Source organism: Schistocerca nitens, chromosome 1, assembly GCF_023898315.1.
Source record: "Schistocerca nitens isolate TAMUIC-IGC-003100 chromosome 1, iqSchNite1.1, whole genome shotgun sequence".
NCBI lineage: Eukaryota > Metazoa > Arthropoda > Insecta > Orthoptera > Acrididae > Schistocerca > Schistocerca nitens.
This window is the reverse complement of record NC_064614.1, coordinates 851,877,949-851,894,370: the sequence shown is the minus strand read 5'-3', so window position 1 is coordinate 851,894,370 and position 16,422 is coordinate 851,877,949. Positions and strand designations below refer to the sequence as shown.

Genomic DNA, 16,422 nt, shown 5'->3' with positions numbered 1-16,422 from the left:
CCCACTTCCAGCTCCACTCCCTCCAAAACCTCAAAATTCCAATCAACACAATCTGGTACCACAACACCCTAATTCAGTAGTTAACCTTTCCTCCAAACCTCTCTCCCAATCCGAAACCTCTGTCCTATCCAAAGGCCTCACCTTCAGCCCCACTCCCAGATTCAACCAAACAGCCCTCGTCAAAGATTTACTGTCCTACACTCGTACTCTCTGCTGGAAGTATCACTTTGCAACGAAGAAAAATGATCCTAATCCTACCCCTAATGATCCAACTCCCCAAGACACTATCCAAATTGAACCCTGCCTGGAACAGTTCCATCCTCCGTCACAGCGGGACCCACCTCCTCTTCCTCAAAATCACCCTCTCCAAACCTTCCAGGAATTTCTGACTTCCAGCCTTGCCTCTCAATCCTTCTTAAAAAACCTTAATCCTACTCCCAACATCACCACTGCTGAAGCCCAGGCTATCCGTGATCTGAAGGCTGACCGGTCCATCGTCATTCTTCCAGCGGACAAGGGTTCCACAACTGTGGTACTTGATCGTCGGGAGTATGTGGCTGAGGGACTGCGTCAGATTTCAGACAACACCACATACAAAGTTTGCCAAGGTAATCCCATTCCTGATGTCCAGGAGGAGCTTCAAGGAATCCTCAGAACCTTAGGCCCTCTACAAAACCTTTCACCTGACTCCATCAACCTCCTGACCCCACCGACACCCCGCACCCCTACCTTCTACCTTCTTCCTAAAATTCACAAACCCAATCATCCCGGCCGCCCCATTGTAGCTGGTTACCAAGCCCCCACAGAACGTATCTCTGCCTACGTAGATCAACACCTTCAACCCATTACATGCAGTCTCCCATCCTTCATCAAAGACACCAACCACTTTCTCGAACGCCTGGAATCCTTACCCAATCCATTACCCCCAGAAACCATCCTTGTAACCATTGATGCCACTTCCTTATACACAAATATCCCGCACGTCCAGGGCCTCGCTGCGATGGAGCACTTCCTTTCACGCCGATCACCTGCCACCCTACCTAAAACCTCTTTCCTCATTACCTTAGCCAGCTTCATCCTGACCCACAACTTCTTCACTTTTGAAGACCAGACATACCAACAATTAAAGGGAACAGCCATGGGTACCAGGATGGCCCCTTCGTACGCCAACCTATTCATGGGTCGCTTAGAGGAAGCCTTCTTGGTTACCCAGGCCTGCCAACCCAAAGTTTGGTACTGATTTATTGATGACATCTTCATGATCTGGACTCACAGTGAAGAAGAACTCCAGAATTTCCTCTCCAACCTCAACTCCTTTGGTTCCATCAGCTTCACCTGGTCCTACTCCAAATCCCATGCCACTTTCCTTGATGTTGACCTCCACCTGTCCAATGGCCAGCTTCACACGTCCGTCCACATCAAACCCACCAACAAGCAACAGTACCTCCATTACAACAGCTGCCACCCATTCCACATCAAACGGTCCCTTCCCTACAGCCTAGGTCTTCGTGGCAAACGAATCTGCTCCAGTCCGGAATCCCTGAACCATTACACCAACAACCTGACAACAGCTTTCGCATCCCGCAACTACCCTCCCAACCTGGTACAGAAGCAAATAACCAGAGCCACTTCCTCATCCTCTCAAACCCAGAACCTCCCACAGAAGAACCACAAAAGTGCCCCACTTGTGACAGGATACTTTCCGGGACTGGATCAGATTCTGAATGTGGCTCTCCAGCAGGGATACGACTTCCTCAAATCCTGCCCTGAAATGAGATCCATCCTTCATGAAATCCTCCCCACTCCACCAAGAGTGTCTTTCCGCCATCCACCTAACCTTCGTAACCTCTTAGTTCATCCCTATGAAATCCCCAAACCACCTTCCCTACCCTCTGGCTCCTACCCTTGTAACCGCCCCCAGTGTAAAACCTGTCCCATGCACCCTCCCACCACCACCTACTCCAGTCCTGTAACCCGGAAGGTGTACACGATCAAAGGCAGAGCCACGTGTGAAAGCACCCACGTGATCTACCAACTGACCTGCCTACACTGTGATGCATTCTATGTGGGAATGACCAGCAACAAACTGTCCATTCGCATGAATGGACACAGGCAGACAGTGTTTGTTGGTAATGAGGATCACCCTGTGGCTAAGCATGCCTTGGTGCACGGCCAGCACATCTTGGCGCAGTATTACACCGTCCGGGTTATCTGGATTCTTCCCACTAACACCAACCTATCCGAGCTCCGGAGATGGGAACTTGCTCTTCAATATATCCTCTCTTCTCGTTATCCACTAGGCCTCAATCTCCGCTAATTTCAAGTTGCTGCCACTCATACCTCACCTGTCATTCAACAACATCTTTGCCTCTGCACTTCTGCCTCGACTGACATCTCTGCCCAAACTCTTTGTCTTTAAATATGTCTGCTTGTGAGATGTCTGCTTGTGTCTGTATATGTGTGGATGGATATGTGTGTGTGTGCGAGTGTATACCCATCCTTTTTTCCCCCTAAGGTAAGTCTTTCCGCTCCCGGGATTGGAATGACTCCTTACCTTCTCCCTTAAAACCCACATCCTTTCGTCTTTCCCTCTCCTTCCCTCTTTCCTGATGAGGCAACAGTTTGTTGCGAAAGCTTGAATTTTGTGTGTATGTTTGTGTTCGTTTGTGTGTCTGTTGACCTGCCAGCACTTTCATTTGGTAAGTCACATCATCTTTGTTTATATATATATATATATATATATATATATATATATATATATATATATATATATATATATATATATATATATATAGAGAGAGAGAGAGAGAGAGAGAGAGAGAGAAACATTCCACGTGGGAAAAACATATCTAAAAACAAAGATGATATGTCCCACCGAACAAAAGCAGTAGCAGGTCGATACACACACAAACAAACCCAAACACACACACGAAATTCAAGCCCTCGCAACAAACGGCCACCCCACCAGGAAAGAGTGAAGGAGAGGGAAAGACGAAAGGATATGGGCCTCAAGGGAGAGAGCAAGGAGCCACTCCAATCCCGGGAGCGGAAAGACCCACCCTAGGGGGAAAAAAGGACAGGCATACACCCGCACACACACACACACACACACACACACACACACACACACACACACACACACACACACACACATCCATCCGCACACGCACAGACACAAGCAGACATTTGTAAAGGCAAAGAGTTTGGGCAGAGATGTCAGTCGAGGCGGAAGTACAGAGGCAAAGATGCTGTTGAAAGACAGGTGAGGTATGAGCGGCGGCAAATTGAAATTAGCGGAGATTGAGGCCTGGCGGATAACGAGAAGAGAGGATATACTGAAGGGCAAGTTCCCATCTCTGGAGTTCTGACAGGTTGGTGTTAGTGGGAAGTATCCAGATAACCCAGACGGTGTAACACTGTGCCAAGATGTGCTGGCTGTGCACCAAGTCATGTTTAGCCACAGGGTGATCCTCATTACCAACAAACACTGTCTGCCTGTGTCCATTCATGCGAATGGACAGTTTGTTGCTGGTCATTCCCACATAGAAAGCTTCACAGTGTAGGCAGGTCAGTTGGTAAATCACGTGGGTGCTTTCACACGTGGCTCTGCCTTTGATCGTGTACACCTTCCGGGTTACAGGACTGGAGTAGGTGGTGGTGGGAGGGTGCATGGGACAGGTTTTACACCGGGGGTGGTTACAAGGGTAGGAGCCAGAGGGTAGGGAAGGTGGTTTGGGGATTTCATAGGGATGAACTAAGAGGTTACGAAGGTTAGGTGGACGGCGGAAATACACTCTTGGTGGAGTTTCTTTTCTGGTGCCCAAAAAAAAATATATTGGGTAAGAGCCATCTGTAGAGATTGTGTTTAATATAACAGCTGTGCGATTATGAACATAATTGAGCTATTATGTCACTAAATTACGTCATCCAAAATTCTGGACATCAGGATTCGGCGTTAATATTTTTTTCATAATAAGCTGCAGTGAAGGCATTGATATAATAGTTGTTTTCAACCTTCTACTGTCTTATAACGTTCTTTCAATTAATGCTGCATTTCTCTTTGGATTCATAGCATAATATATTAGCTAATAAATTATTTTATCTATGATATCCAGTAATTAGCTTTGTATTTTATGACCTTTTCATCTGTAACATACATGGTAGTTTACTAAAACTTGGTTTTTGTTTGTAGATCACACGAAGGAATATGACACAACAAATCAAGACCACATCCTAGAGATCCTGGACCTCTTAGAAGCAGGAGATGTTTCTGATATCAATATTTCAGATGATGAAGGTTATCTTGAAAATATTCCATGCGCTGTTTCCACAACTCCAAGGATAGGAAGTGAGAAAATGACAGCGAGAGATGATTTGTTGGTGACATAATTTGAATTCACAGAAGATGCAGTGGAGGTAGCGTCAGTTTATAATGATATCCAAGGTGACAAACAGCCACATGAGCTATCTGTACCTGCAGGGACTGTATGTAATAGTAAACCAGAATATGACTATCTCACTAGGAAAGAAGAAATAAAGTATAGAAGTCACCCTTGGCCACCTCCTCCTATTCATTTTGAGAATCAGTGCTACATTGATCAATAAATTGAAGAAGAACCTGTCGTTACTTTATGAAATACGTAACTGAACAAGAATGGGAAATGTTTTCGAGAAACACAAATATATATCCATTACAGTTTTGTTATACAGATTTCAAACCAACTAACCCAGATGAAATAAAAGCACTCATTGGCCTGCATGTAGGCCTAGCGATAGGAAACTTGAAATTTCTTTGAGTGAGACTTTACTGGGACAAGTTTGTTGGAATAGCTTTATTCTTAGATTCTATGACTAGAGATAGGTTTTTACCAGTTGCAAAATGCTCTGCATATTGTCAACAATTTGGAATGCACTGCAAACTTAAGTGACAAATTGTATAAAGTTCGACCTTTGTACAATGCCATCAGAAGAAGATGTTTAGAATTCTCCCTTGAAGAATCCTTATGTATTGATGAACAGATGGTTCCATTCAAAGGTCAGCTTTCAATCAAACAGTATGTGAAAGGCAAGCCGTGTCCTTGGGGAATTAAAATATTTGTTTTGGCTGGAAGATCTGGTGTTGTTTATGACTTCCTAATACATCAGGGTAGTGCAACTGAGCTTGATGAACAGAACAAGAAACTATTCGGTTTAGGTGCATCTGTTGTTCTCCATTTGTGTGACAGAACAAAAAGTGAAGGACACAAACTATATTTTGACAATTACTTCTCTTCTTCTCATCTTCTTCAAGTATTAAAACACAGAGAAATTTTTGCTGCTGGAACAGTTCATGTAAACAGGTTTTTTTCTCCTACATTGATAAATGACAAAGATATCAGAAAGAAGGAGAGATGATTTTCTGACCAGGTTGTCAGTAGAGACAATAATGTAGTCCTGACAAAGTGGCTTGATAACAGAACTGTGGCATTGGGTTCAAATTTTGTTGGAATAGGTAAAGAAGACACTGTTGAATGATGGGGCAAAACCTCAAGATCATACATAAAAATCAGGCACTCTGAAGTTGTTAAATTGTACAATGAATCAATGGGTGGAGTAGACTTGTTTGATCAGCTGATTGGACTGTACAGAATCTTTATTAGAGCCAGAAAATGGACTCTAAGAATGCTGATGCATGCTGTTGAGTTTGCTTTGGTCAACATCTGGTTATAATATCAAAAACACTGTTCAGTGAAAAAAATTCAAGACAACAAAGTACTCGACTTACTGCATTTTCAAATGAGTGTAGCTGAAAGCCTTGTGAGAGCAGGGACAAACACAAAGAGAAGAAGTAGTAGGGCAAGCAGTGAAGGAGCTGGAAAAGTGACTCAGCAGAAAAGATTCAGAGCAGAGAGACAACCTCAATCAAATGTACAATATGATGGTATTAACCATCTCTCAGTAGTAGATCAAAGCAAAGATGGAGGTAGATGCAAAAACACACCATGTCAAGGGAAATAAAAAATAATCTGTTTAAAATATAATGTTCACCTTTGCCTAAAAAAAGATGCAAATTGCTTTGTGGCCTTTCAAACAAAATGAATATAAAGAAAACTGTCTTCTGTAAGTGTTCAACTTATTAACTGTTCTGTAAATCATAACACCAATAGTTAAAATTATTAATATAACATATAGATTCCTGTATTTTGTAAAAAAATTCCACTGTTGAAAAGATTTTGCACAATAAATATTGCTGTATAATTTGTAACTACTGACTTCTTATTTCACATTACCAACATCTCCGAGATCCAATGTCCAATTTATTGGACAACATTTCATTTTTTAAACCAAGTATGACATAATGAAATTTTGCTCGAATATACAACAAATAGGTCCATATAGACACAATAAAGTGCAAATTTTTTTTTTCTATTTTAAAAATAATTCATGACTGAAGGGGTTAATAAGCAGTTTCTAACAGATTACGAGAAAACTGGTTGGAAGATCTCTGTCAATGTGTATGGATTGTGCAAAATAAGTCAAATGCATATATCCCCTGTTACTGCCAGTGAGATGAAAAGGATCACTATTAAAATGCAAACCAAAAATTCATCTGGCTTTGATAATATTTCCTTTAGGGTACTCAAACATTCTCATAATGCCATTTGTGTAATACTTTGCCATATATTTAATGAATCCCTTCAACAAGGTATCATCTCAGACAGAATAAAGTATACAGATGTGAAACCACTATTCAAGAAAGGTGATGAAACTGATCTATACATAAGAGAATTATGGAGCACCCAAATATCTACAAGGCTCTTAGCCATTGTTAGTTCAGATTCCAAGCAGGCCTGTCAACTGATACCAATAATGTTTTAGAAGCACTGAACAATAGATTAGCTTCAGTTAGTATATTCTGCGATTTATACCAAGGTCTTCAATTGTGTGAACCATGAAATCCTCCTTTCAAAAACTGTATATTATGGTTTAAGTGGCACAGTGGGAATGTGGCTTTGATCATACCTAACTGGTAGAAAGCAGGGGGTATTGCTTAAGGATACAGGCTACTTTTCTGGCTCAATATTATGTAAAAATCAACACCTATTTTTTTCAGGCACTGTTTATAATGTATATGTTTTACAGATTTTTTGTTAATATCAGGTAATGCAGCACACTTTCTAAACAAATTAAAAATATTTTGAATATTTTTGAACCTGTTTGGGGTTATTAAAAAATTACAAAGAAATTGATGATTTTTTTCCAAATTGCTTCCTTAAATTGAGGTACCATTTAATCCAATGTTATACATATGGAGAAGACCAAATTTTTACCAGATATGCATGACATGAGGCTGAGGTATAGACCTATTTATTTCCACCTATTATGTATATTATAAGGATAAAAAAAAACACATCTTACATTTTAATTTTTATAAATTATTTCTTAATAAAATGTTATTTTTCTATAATTTAGTTGATTGTGCAATAAAGCTTAGGTCTATTACGTAAGTATGGACTATTTCAAGTTACAGAAAAAAAAATTAGAGCAATGCTTTATAAACTTTAGGAAATATTTGTACCTTAATTCTGAAAAATACAACTTGCAGGAAATTGCAAATGAAGATATGAGTCCAATTAAACTGTGCCTCAGGACATTCCTGAGGCATAGTCTTCATCCTGCAGCATTTCTTCATCTTCAGGCTTCTTCTTAGCATTACTTTTAGCATTTTTTGCTTTTTTGGTAACTTGAAAAGCAAATCTTTCAGCTTCATGCACCTGTTGTCTGTCACACACAAGCAACTGATCTTCCAAATTAGAGCCACATTTTATGCCTAAATTTCTCAGGACTTCCAACCTTCCTATCACTCAATCACTGAAACATATCACTGCATCTAGTGCACCAACTTTTAATGTATTTAGTCCCACAAAAACATTCTTGGGTAACCTTTCCTAAATGCAATGGTTGAAACTTTCATTTGTATTCTGAGTGCCACCATGAAGACATTTACTAAGCAAAACAGGGTCACTTAGGTCTCAAAAAATTGGTTTTATTTCATTCATAACAAGCTCAGGAAGAGAATGCTTATGATGGTATATTTGACCACTTTCTTTTGCTTTTTGCTAACCACACCAAGAATCTGCTCTTTTAGGGCAAAGTCCATGAACAGGGTGGTCATCTGTGGACAACTTACGAAAGTAGGTGGCCCATACAGCTTTTCTCATTGCTGTAACATCATTCAGAAGTGCCGTTTGTCTAATGGCCAGTCCATAATAACTCTGAAGAAGGTCTGTTTCAGTTTCTGTCAATCTTCCTCAGCCAGACAGAAGTTTGCCACCAGATAGCAACTTTCCTTTCATTTCTCTTCGTAGCTTCTTCAAGCTAGCACCCATCCTCTTTTGCACACGTGCACAACACTCCAGTTTTGTTATCAAGGTATCACCATAAACATTGAACTCATTAATTTTATTAAAAGCTTTAGAGTCCCCGTCATCTATGTACTTCGTGTATCTAATGTTATTTAGAGGCATCAACCTCTGAAATATTTTTAGCAGTCCATCCAGTTCCATACCTCCACTGTAACCATCATAATTCTTAGAACACTGATGTTCAATACATCCTTCGTTGTTACCAGGGCAGGTGTGGCAGTACTTAGATAAGCACTCAACATCAACAACTTTTCCATTCTCTAGAGAAGTAGCACTTACAACACCATTCAAGGAATGATGTCCTTGATGTTGCCATGTCCTATCAAGTGTAACAGCAATGTCCCTGGTTCCACTAATATTTACAGTTTCTTCTACTGCACATTTCATGGATGCTTTAGACACAACTATCAAGGCCCCTAAAAGTATTTTTATGTACTTGCTGAACCTACTGGGAGGAGAAAGATCCATCAAACAACAAAACATTTGAGCAGCCTTTTTTCCTTTCCCTATTGCATGCATTGCACACACTAACTTCAAATTCACATCATATGAATTATGCACAATGTTCAAAGTCATTTTTGAGGTAGATTTATTGCAGGATCTAAACAGAACAACAAATTTTAACGATAAATCCTTCCTGCTAGCCGGCCGGATTGGCCGAGCGGTTCTAGATGCTGCAGTCTGGAACCCCGCGACTGTTATGGTCGCAGGTTCGAATCCTGCCTCGGGCATGGACATGTGTGATGTCCTTAGGTTAGTTAGGTTTAAGTAGTTCTAAGTTCTAGGGGACTGATGACCTTAGAAGTTAAGTCCCATAGTGCTCAGAGCCTTCCTGCAAATTTGTTGTTCAGTTACAGCCTACACCATCACATTGTTTACATCGCGCCACTTCCTTTATCAAAGAAGATAAGATGCCCACAGCAAATCCACTACAAACAGCATCATTGTTAACACAAAAATTTGAATCATCAGGAGGCATGCCATGTGGGAGTTTCTTCTCTGAAGAACTGATACATAGGTTACTTTCAACAATGTGGCTCGCTTTTTTTGTGAAATGGTTAGCACTGAATTTGCTTGTATTGAATTATGTGTAGCGTAGTACATATTTATTGCATACTAAAGGATATGTACTTCCACAATTATATGTAGTTCCTGGGCAACAATCATTCAGTAACATGTGAACAAACTGCTTCAGCAAAACAAAAGTGAATACTAGCATAGATAATCATTTACAGACACTAGAAACCTGCACTCTTACCAACATATACAGTGTATCATACATATAATAGCTGGAAACAGAAGGTTGACAGTTCTTTTCAAAATAATACTGGTTTCTGTAACAGAAATAAATGGGGCATGGAAGCAAACATGACCATAACTTTAAAATTTGGTATATATAGGTCATTTTACATCTGATACCCTATAATGCATATATCAATGTAATCAGGAAAGACATAGAATTTAATAAAGTCATAGTATCCTTAATCATGGAGATGGCACAGTAGCCTCATCTGGTTGCGGAACAGTAAGTACAGGAGTGCTGCAAGGTTCTGTGCTGGGCCCCTTGCTCTTTCTTATTTTTATTGATGACCTTTCACAGTGTACAAAAGCTACTACCAAATTTACTCTCTTTTCAGATGATACATGTCTTTTAGTTGAAAAATCATGTGACAGTGACATTGCAACATCTGCCAACCTTGTGCCCAATGGTCTCTATAAACAGTTCACTTGCAATGGCTTGACTTTGAAAAAAAAAAGAAAAAGAAAGGAACAGTACATTCATTTCCATGGGTTCAGAAAAGTGCAGGAGGATACAAGTTGTAATGATCAAGATATACATCAAGTATATTATACTAAATTTCTAAATTTTTAAGCCTCCACACCAACAATAAATTAAATTGGTTGTGTCATATACTGGACTTGAAAAAAAGACTTAGTTCAGCAACTTATGCTCTACGTATTATAGCAGAGAGTGCAAATAATGATGTTGTTAAGTGTGGTTATTTCGGCTATTTTCATTCATTGTTGTCATATGGAATAATGTATTCGTCACTCAGAAAAGAGCAATCTGAATTCTAAGCAGAGTGAGTAGAAATCATTCATTAAAGCACACAAAGTATTAACAGTGACTTCACAATATATCCTATCCCTTGTGTCCTTTTAATTAAGAACCTACCCATGCACAAAACCGACAGTGACTATCATTACTATGACACAAATCAAAACACGACTTGCATGTGGATGGAAAAACTTGAGCCTAGTACAAAAATGTGTACATAATTCAAGCAAAAAGGAATTTAATGCCCTTCCTATAGACATAAAAAATCATAGTGTAATAGCACAATTTAAAAGTGAATTAAAAGAACATCTTCTGGAACATTCTTTTTACTCTCTTGATGGGTCCTTTGGCATTAACACTTGTATACTGTAAGTCAGATATGGCACATTGAATTGTAATATTTGCTGTTACCTCTTTGTAGCTGAACATGATGACCTATGTCAGAATAACAATGTACTTAACTTCTAGAAGAGTTATAACTTAATATGGAATAATTGTAATTTATTATCATATTGTTTTATGTCTCTGTTTTACTTTAGGAAGTGCCTAAGCTTGTAACTGTTAACATATTTTGTTCCTTAACACATATTGCAATTTGTGGTTATTAGCATATATAAGTAGGCTATGTTCTCATGTATAATTATGACTCATTCCAATCCATACAATTCTCTTGTATACTGGATCTATGGACCATGAATAAATAACTAAATAAATAAATAAATAAATGTAAATATAAATAATTACTAAATTGCTGCATGACAGATGTAAAAAAAGGCAAAAACTACTGATCAATACCTGCTGAATGAAATGCATTTGACTGTTCAAAAGGGCAACACAAGCCTTCAGCAACTACCACAGTTGAATTTTATAAAAAGGGTTCTCAAAAAACCTGAAGATATTTTGGTGCTATTTAAATGTTGTCACTGGCACCCAAGTTTGTGTCCAGAAACTCATGGGCAATGAAGAAACCAAAAATGAAAATAGTAAAGTAAATTCATAAATGTCAAACTTTGTTCTCAAATGTTTTTTTTACAGGTGATTCAGGACCACAGTCCCACTTTAACTCTTACTCCACTATAATTGAGAGTGATACAGATATTAGTACCAGGGATATTGAGAAGCAGATGAAATTGCTAAAATAGAACATTCTACCAGTGCCATGTAGAATCTGTGAGATGCTTTACAGAATTTGCAGCTCATTCAGCTCCTCTCTAAACCACAAAACACTATACATCTTTGAACAAAAATCTGTGCCCAGTGTTTGGAGAAAGCACAGGTCACACTCTTTTGCAAGAAGGGTAGTACAGGAACTCCATAAAACAGCTGCCTCATATCACTGACATTGTCTGCTGCAGAATCTTAGAACAAAGCTTGAGTTCAAATGTAACAAGGTATCTGGAAAAGAATGACCTCCTCCACGTCAAGCATTCCAGAAACATTGGTTATCGAAACCCAACTCTTGCTATTCTGTTATGAGGTGGAAAGTGCAGGAGGTCTACACAAGATAGTTCTTATAAGGCAACTGGTGATGTTGAAAGTATACAAAATGCCAGCACAAATTATCACATGTTTTGTGACCCACAATAAAGTATCACAGAAGTGCTGAGAAATGTGAGCTGACAGATGCTTGAAAACAGATGTTAGCTACTGCATGATAACTTACTTACAAAGTTTCAAACACAAGTGCCAAGTGAAAATCTAAACATATGCTACTGCCTCTCTCCCTGTACACCACAAAGAAAGGTTAGACAAATTACAGATTGAAAAGAGGCATCATTCTTCTCACAGTCCACAGACAGGAGGAAGAGAAGAAAACCCAATCTGTGGTATGATGTGAACTGCCCTCTACCTGGCACTTCACAGTGGTTTTGCATAATTTTGACATAGATTTAGATGTTTCTTGTCATCACAGAGAATATGTGTAACTTAAATCACACAGGTATTATAAATGAATAGTCTAACCTTAATGTATTTAAACAGATTCCTTCTGTTATGAATAATTACTTACCCATGAGCTACTGGATGGGCACCAGAATAACTTTTTCCGAAGCCTGAACTGGATGCCTCACTATATGACTGACTGTGTGTACTGGCAGGTGCAGGTGCTGGATAAATCGGATAATTATAGTTGTAGCCATATGGTTGATTGTTGTAGCTATAAGGTAGAGGGATGTGGCCATAATATTGACGATATGGCGGAGGTGGTGGATAACCATACCCATTTCCATGTCCTGGGTGATGGCCAATCTCAAGCCCAGTACTGGAATGAAACAAGACCTCTGGTATATCTCCAGTCAGTGTTCACACAACTCAGAAGAACAAACAATAGCCAACTCCAAAGAAAATATATCTAATAATAACAATAATAATAATATAGTGGAACAGAGAGTGTTGCATTCGAAGAAATATAAACATCAAACTGGAAGTATGAATTAAAAAACGCCTTGAGTCATAACTTTTTGCATTTTATTAAGTCCATCATCAGGCTTAATTTGTCTTAATACATGTGGGTGTTTTTTTTAAATAAAATAAAGCATGTATTAAGACAAATTACACCTGATAATGGACCCACAGGGTCTGAAATGCATTGTGTACTTAATAAAAATAAAATGCAAAAAGTTATGACTGATTGGGTTTTTTAATTCATACTTCCAGTGTATTGAGTACAGTCACATTTTAACCTGCGAAACATGGATAAAATTAAAAATAAACATCAGAATTTGAAATCAATTATACTGAAAGCTTTGGGAAGACTAAACCCAAATAAAATGCAATAATAGGAATTGGTCCCTAAAATATTATGAGGCTAAGTAATATATGAAGGGCTTATTTCAATAGTGGTACAAGTCCATTACCTCCACTTTTCTGTCTATAATGCTTCTGAAATTAATGAGCCAAACAAACAGAAAAAAAGGTTCATCTCTAGCAAGAAGCCATATGCTTGAATATTTCTGATATCTCAACTGCAGATTTTTCAGCGCTCATTTAACGTTAGGACTCTGTATCTCAATATGAACAAAAATTGACTTGTGCCACTATTGAAATAAGCCCTTCATATGACACGTCTATCAACAGCTGTGTTGTGTATATCATAAATGACAAATAATAAAGTTACTGCAATGGACAAATGTTGGAAACAGTGAAGATAGTGAGAGGAAAAAGAAAACTTGAAATCAGGGCAGGGAACATAAGGCAAGGTGCACTGTGATTAGTAGAAGGCACATGAATGTTAATGCTCAATTATGGATGCCAGTAATGGAAAAGTGAGGTGATGTGAGAGTAGATCATATAAAGAAGAAGTTGGAGTAATGGGTAGACAATATGATTCAACCAGAGAAAAAGAGTATGGAGGGTATGACTATGGAAGGAATGTGGTAATTATGGAATAAACAAGCCAGAAGGGAAAAAATAAAATGGTAAAGTCACATATGTATTTACTATTTCTAAATTTTACTACTTTCCTTCCATGTTCTGTTCTCATTGTCCCCTGCTACTATCTAATTTTATCCCTTTACATCTCCCACGTCAAAGTTACATATTTTCTTCTACATTTGAGCTGTGATCAATGGGTTATTATCTTTCTGTATCCTTGCAGTTTATCTAGTTCAGCTATCTACTACACCTGGTTTAGGTAGAGGGTCATATCTGCTGGCCACGATGGCCGAGCAGTTCTATGCGCTTCAGTCTAGAACCTCGTCACTGCTATGGTTGCAGGTTCGAGTCCTGCCTCGGGCATGGATGTGTGTGATGTCCTTAGGTTAGTGAAGTTTAAGTAGTTCTAAGTTCTAGGGGACTGATGATCTCAGGTGTTAAGTCCCATAGTGCTCAGAGCCATTTGAACCATTTTTTGGTCATATCCACATGACACCCAATTTTATGAAGGAGAAGTGTCTTCCTTGTTTTAAAATTGTTGGGAGTTTACAATCTATAAATTATATTGCTACATATCATGGTAATCTTTAGACAAGTTGCCATAATATCAGTAACGGAAATATGGTACTTTATCTTGTCTGTTTGCCTTCTTGAACAATTTTTTCCATGTCTACTTTTGATTTCACTGATAATATAAATGTGTCAGTTGAGCTACTATAGAAGAATCCAATTAATTTGTGAGTTATCTTTGAAATTTGCAACATTCAAAAATAGATTTTCAGTTAAATCAGGTTAGATTAACTTACCCTAAGTTAAACTGATGACTGAGACCAGCTCCAAGCTTAAAAGATCTTTTTGCTCGTTGTAAAACAGGTCCATATCCTGCACTTGCAGCAGCAGCGTTTTTGTCTGTAAATTCATAAAATAAAAATGCGCTAAACTGACTCATGAGCTATGATACTGTAATAAGACAAAGGAATATACAGAAAGAATTTTAGCTATTTGTATCATTTAGCTGGTGTTTCTGCCTAGACAATAATGATCCAAGCTGTAAACTGTGCTAAGCTTTCAGCTTGAAGTACTACCACTCAATGCCCTGGGAGATTTAGAAAGTATATTTTCAAAAACTAATAACTGAATAGTAGAGACTTCAGGGATCTCACAAGGGAAACTCCCCTTTGCAGCCCCCCTCAGATTTAATGGTAAGATAGCACAGTAGATAAAGTGTACTGAACTGTGATAAAAGAAGCAGAATTGAAACAGTGAATGGTCCACACTCAAGAAGTGCAAAGCTGAGGAAGAGTAAACATGTATGATGTCATGGTTATGTTGTCATGGTGTTGGACTGCAAAGGGTGAGATCCATGTTCATAACTCCCTCATATCCTTTAAAAAATTTTTTTCATAAAATTATGATCTGTTGTCCAGTGACAGATGTGTCTGCTCACTGAATTCAGATTTGTGTTGTGTCATGGTTTAACATCTGTTTGCAACAACAAGGTGTAAGGAAAGGACATCCATATGTATGAACTTTCCATTAGTTCTACATAGGTACCACATGTTATAACTCTTATGTTCTGCTTTGGAATTTTTGACTGTAGAATTCCTTTGTTGTAACATAGTTCACTCCAATTTGTTTGTTGTTTTCATTTCTGTGAAAGGTCTATGTAGCACCATGCCTGCTCTCACTATTCATCACATTTACTTGTGACAGTAAGATATTCTTACTGCACAACTCATATTCTATAACCAGCATGTAGTATCATAATTGCCAAGACTATGCAAGGAGAAAAGGCACATCAATGACCAGATGGAAGCTTAATAATTGTGTGAAAAAAAAAATAATAGTAGGATGCAAGTGAGTTTTGAATACACATCACAGATTACCCGCTTTGCACTCTATCACCCTGACAACACAACCACAACATGACTCTTGCAGTTTACTTAGTGTTGTACATATTATGCTTGGAGTGTTCATTGTTCCTATTTTGCTCTTTTTTCATGCTTCCTTTTTTCATGCTTGAGCTGTGTTCTCAGCTTTTGACAGGCTATCCACTGTGCCATTTTAACACAAAATCCAAGGGGGGAGGGGGTGGTGCAATGGGGAGTTTCCCTTGTCAATGTTTGAATAATTACATGAAAGAATGTTTTAATGCTTACACAAAATAACATTTGTCTTTAGTGATTTTTTGATAGTAAAATGATTTTTGAAAAATAAATAAGTATTTAAAAATCAAATACAAGTAAGGTGGCAAGTTATTTTACAAAAACAAACAACACTAAGTCAGTGTTGTTTATATGTAAGGAATATGTTGTTTGGTGTCACACAAGAAACTTCAACATGGTTCAAAATCACACACAATACAGCTGTTTATTGTGTGACACCATAGCATATGATGCATTACACATTCACTGCAGCTTACATAAATGTATTTTGATTTTTGTTTAAAAATGAAACTTTTCGTTGTAAAATCACACATGTATGCCCAAAAATGACTGATCAAAGTATCTTACCTTTCACTTATTATAACTTATCTTAGATTTACACATTTAAATATGGTATTGTAGAAGACAAGAGGTTATTTTT

General features: G+C 38.3%; 1 protein-coding gene across 1 annotated transcript in view; it reads right to left on the bottom strand.

The window, feature by feature from the left end:
• LOC126263272 (uncharacterized) overlaps positions 1-16,422 on the bottom strand; it is a 75,597-nt gene that overhangs the window by 36,040 nt on the left and 23,135 nt on the right. Inside the window, exons 2-3 of the mRNA XM_049960361.1 lie at positions 14,643-14,745; positions 12,473-12,724 (exon numbers count right to left, since the gene is read on the bottom strand). Of these exons, the coding sequence (XP_049816318.1) occupies positions 12,473-12,724; positions 14,643-14,745 (355 nt within the window). The remainder of the gene's footprint in view (positions 1-12,472; positions 12,725-14,642; positions 14,746-16,422) is intronic.